We start from the raw sequence: 3,742 nt of genomic DNA, 5'->3' as shown, positions 1-3,742 counted from the left end.
CTTCATGAATTGCCACGAAGAGTGTTGCAAGGACCACAGAAGACAGCATAGAAGAAACCTCCTATTATCCTGTCCTGGGCGTACCGACTAGCATATCCAGGTAAGTCCGGACAGCCCTGCATGCATCAAAATACAGCCGGAGGGGCAGCTGCATTACCACTTCTGCAAGAGGAGAAGGACAAAGCATCACATGATTTATGGCAATATGTTCATCTCCCCTTAGACTGACCCTGCAGTGATCAGAGGAGGTGGGTTTCAAACTCAGCAGGCTCCTGAGAAATCTGAATGTGATTTTTTGCTTCCTGAACCACCACTAATATTTCAAAACCGCTCTGTGAAATTGTCCAGCTCTTCAAAAAGAGTCACTCGCATGGTCAACGTGCCCAAGCTGTGGAAACGTCCCCCACATGCCCCGCACCCATGTAGCTGACCTCGCAAGTAAGTCAACAGAGATATTCAACATTTTGGCACCAGGAAAATATATATGTGGAAAGCAAAATAGAATTGCTTGCCCTTCAGGTGTCTTCCTATCCAGAGAGGGATCTAAGAGCTCATTCAAATCCCCTCCCACAATCATGCCATCTTATGCCTTATCAAACCATTTGCTAAAATAGTCGTGAGACATGGCTGGAGAGTCATCATTATCAGGCTCACACACATAACCAGAGCTGTAACTTTCTCATTGCATTGTCCAGAGTCGAAAACCAGCCATCAGAGTCAATCGAGAATGGTTTGCTCCACGGAAAAGGTAGGCCATTTATGGATTCAAACAGCCGCCCCTTAAACCTGCTCCAAAGTGTGTCAAAGCCTCTCCCACCCAGTCCCAGGTGTGTACCTGCTGCCAGATGATGGTGTAAGATTTTGTGAAAAAAGCCACATCAGTGCCAGGTTTCCTAAGTTTGGAAAACCATCTCCTCTCCAATAGGATTGTACAGTACCTCAATATCTGAAGAAGCAACTTAAAGCACAGAATTATGAAACTGTGCTCAAAACCTGGATGTGGGTTTCAGGTTCCAAAACAGTCACATCAGCATTTTGAATGGATTCTGTGGAATTGTGTCCCTCATGAAACGGTGCCAGGAGAGCCTTAGCTCAGGATATATAAAGAACGCTACTCTTCTCGCCTAGAAGCCGTTCACAGAGAGATACACTAAGACACCAGCACTGCTCTGCAAGACACACTTCCGAAGACAGGTGAGCTGAGAAGGCACTTCACAGGTGAGTCGCCTCAAACACCTTTGCAGACAAAGATGCTCTTATTACGGGGTTTTAATCTGAGAAGAGCATTAATCATTTTGCTCACACTTGGCAACATTACAAAAGAAGCAACCTCACCGAGATCAAAGTTCAACACTTTTCTCAACTTCACTTTAAATCTCTAGCACAATGGTAGCCAGCCTGTGGCCCTGCAGAAGTTTTAGGCTCGCAGTTTTGAGAAGGGGGCGATTCCAAGTGCTTGTTTCCTTGTATTTCGAGGGCACCGTAAGCAGGCTCCACACCTGCATTTTCCTGCAGGTTCCACAGCTGCATTTTCTTCCACAGCAGCCCAAACGTTTCCTCCTCGGCACCAAAAGCCTCTTCCTGCTCTCTCGGCCCCGGTCTTTTTAACTTCCGTTTCCACGATGCTTGCCAACCAGGGAAGTGCGGCCTCGAGAAAAGCGCCTTCGCTTCTCTCATCTCAACATCTGGAACTGGCCCTCTGACCCAGACCTCCCCCCAACCCCCAAGCCCAGATCAACATGCGCCAGGAATGCCTGCCAAGAGCCACTGGGCATCCATGCCCCAACATAGCCCAAGATTCCTGGATCGGGGCCCAGGCTACTTGTGCTCCCATCAACCGCAACATTGCCACAGGATGACCTTGCCAGCCCATGGGTCGATGGAACCTTCTCAGACAACATCAGCTTCCTGGCCGAATGATGCCAGCATCCGCCACTCTCGTCTCTTCCAGGTGCAGAGACGCCCTTCAGGAGCAGCTTCGCGGGGCTGCTGCCTGTCCTGCTCTCGCTCTCGGCCTGTTTCCTCATCCCGGCACCTGCAGAGGTGCACGACACCTTTGCTAATTGCCTCCAGTTCTTCCTGGACAGGGAGCCACCTCAAGTGGTCCATCTTGGGCATAACTATGCCAGGATCTGCCAGAGGTACAACAACGCCTATCGCTTTGCCACCCTGTACGACAGACAGAACCGCATCCCGGTATATTCTGCCTATATATACAGTCCTGGTGTAGATGAGAGAAATGAAGACTGGTTTGTAGAGCCTCAGGTAAGCTGCCTCTCCACCTGGGCAGCCTAGGAGCTCCAGGCTGGTTCACATCCAGGAACTGTAACGAATTAAAGCCTGAATCCTGAACTGGTGCTGGCCAGGAAGCCTCCCAGGATCGGGTGCTCAGCACCTCCTGCTGGGGCAACGGGGCACTAACACCACCCAAGTGCTGCGCTGGTCACGAAAATGAAAGGAAACAGTCTCTGGTATTCCTCTGTTTGGAACTGTCCTTACCAATCGTTCTTACTGCTGAACAATCGCTCACGCTTTCCATACCTGCTTTGCGTTCTTTCTGCTGCTGCTTTTGGTGTATTTTTCTAAAACTCCGGTTAGTATCTTCAAGCTATTTTAAGGGAAAGACGGAATTTGACCCGTGGTTAAAAAAAACTACTCAGCGTTGTCCAGTAGAGAACAATTTTATGTAACAGTCTGGACAGCTGAGGGATTTCAGGTGACCCGGCTACAAGACTGGGAAACCTCTCCAACCCCGTCACTGGCCCGCTGAGCATAGAAAGGTCCTGCTTTCTCTGTGGGAAGCACGGAAAGAGCCACGCCATCACAAGCAGGAGCTCAGGGACCGGGAGGGGGCTGGCCAGGAGCAAGGAGCTCCCAAACAGGAAGCAACCTGGTGGCCCTTCAGGCTTTCCCCTGCCTCTGAGGTGCAATACTCTGAGGGCCACAATCCGCAGTGAGCATCTTGCAGGGTGGGAGGAGTGCAGCGGTGACCCTCACTCCGTGCCCATTCCAGGCGGAGGCTTGTGGCTTCTGCGCCCGCACGGCTGAGCAACCCCAGCATTTCCCGCTGGACACCAAGAGCCGCTTCAGGTTCTCTGGTGTCCGAGAGGCGAATAACAAGCACATTTCCTTTCTGCTTGCAGCTGGTAAAGAATATTGGAAGCAACCGAAGGGAAATGGAGGATGAGCGTTCCCAAGGCATTTTTGAGATATTTGTGAAGATCAATGCAAGCCAGGCTGTTTCTGCTGATTACCGGGGTGTTTTTGAGATTAACAGGGGACAGTTGAACCCCAACAGTCACCAGCCGGATGCAGACAGCAGGACCGCCACCTTCACGATGACCGACGCTGTTCCCCAGTACAATGTACTCAACGGAGGAACGTGGGCGGATTACAAGGCTTCCGTGGCACAAAGAGCCCAAGGATGCCGTGAGACCTACATCGTGACGGGAGCGGTGCCTGGGAATAATTACATCTCCGCCTGCCGCATCAACAAGCCCAGCCACATCTGGTCCGCAGGCTGCTGTGTGATAGACAACAACCACAAGAGGTCCTGGGCTGTCATTGCGCAGAATGACGAGAATAAAATAACCCAGATGACCCTGAGGAGACTGCAGGACAAGCTTAGGCACCTCTACAATACGGAGGTGGATCTTTTCCACAGTTCCTGTTACCCCGATTAGGAGGCTGCAGGCGGCCGTAGTCTCAAGAGGGCAGGAGGCAGGGGGGCTGTCGTGGTTCT

The 3,742-nt window shown here is 51.3% G+C and overlaps 1 protein-coding gene across 1 annotated transcript; it reads left to right on the top strand.

Annotated features, from left to right (window-relative positions):
* The first annotated feature begins 407 nt into the window (after positions 1–407).
* Positions 408–3,736, top strand: LOC123023599 (endonuclease domain-containing 1 protein-like). The gene is made up of 3 exons (XM_044430457.1): positions 408–438; positions 1,952–2,265; positions 3,144–3,736. The coding sequence occupies exons 1-3, from the start codon at positions 408–410 to the stop codon at positions 3,681–3,683; spliced, it is 885 nt and encodes a 294-aa protein (XP_044286392.1). The 3' UTR covers positions 3,684–3,736.
* Positions 3,737–3,742: the final 6 nt, after the last annotated feature.

The sequence above is a fragment of the Varanus komodoensis genome, unplaced genomic scaffold, assembly GCF_004798865.1.
Source record: "Varanus komodoensis strain SLA01 unplaced genomic scaffold, ASM479886v1 scaffold1, whole genome shotgun sequence".
Taxonomy (NCBI): Eukaryota; Metazoa; Chordata; class Lepidosauria; order Squamata; family Varanidae; genus Varanus; species Varanus komodoensis.
The sequence above is the reverse complement of the archived record's forward strand: the minus strand, read 5'-3'. Positions and strand labels throughout refer to the sequence as shown.

Bases quoted from the DNA above. Each gene is read 5' to 3' on its own strand.
- LOC123023599 (XM_044430457.1), top strand. From the start codon at position 408: ATGCCCCGCACCCATGTAGCTGACCTCGCAA. The intron at 439-1,951 runs GTAAGTCAACAG...CGTCTCTTCCAG, and splicing joins CCATGTAGCTGACCTCGCAA to GTGCAGAGACGCCCTTCAGG. The intron at 2,266-3,143 runs GTAAGCTGCCTC...TTCTGCTTGCAG, and splicing joins ACTGGTTTGTAGAGCCTCAG to CTGGTAAAGAATATTGGAAG.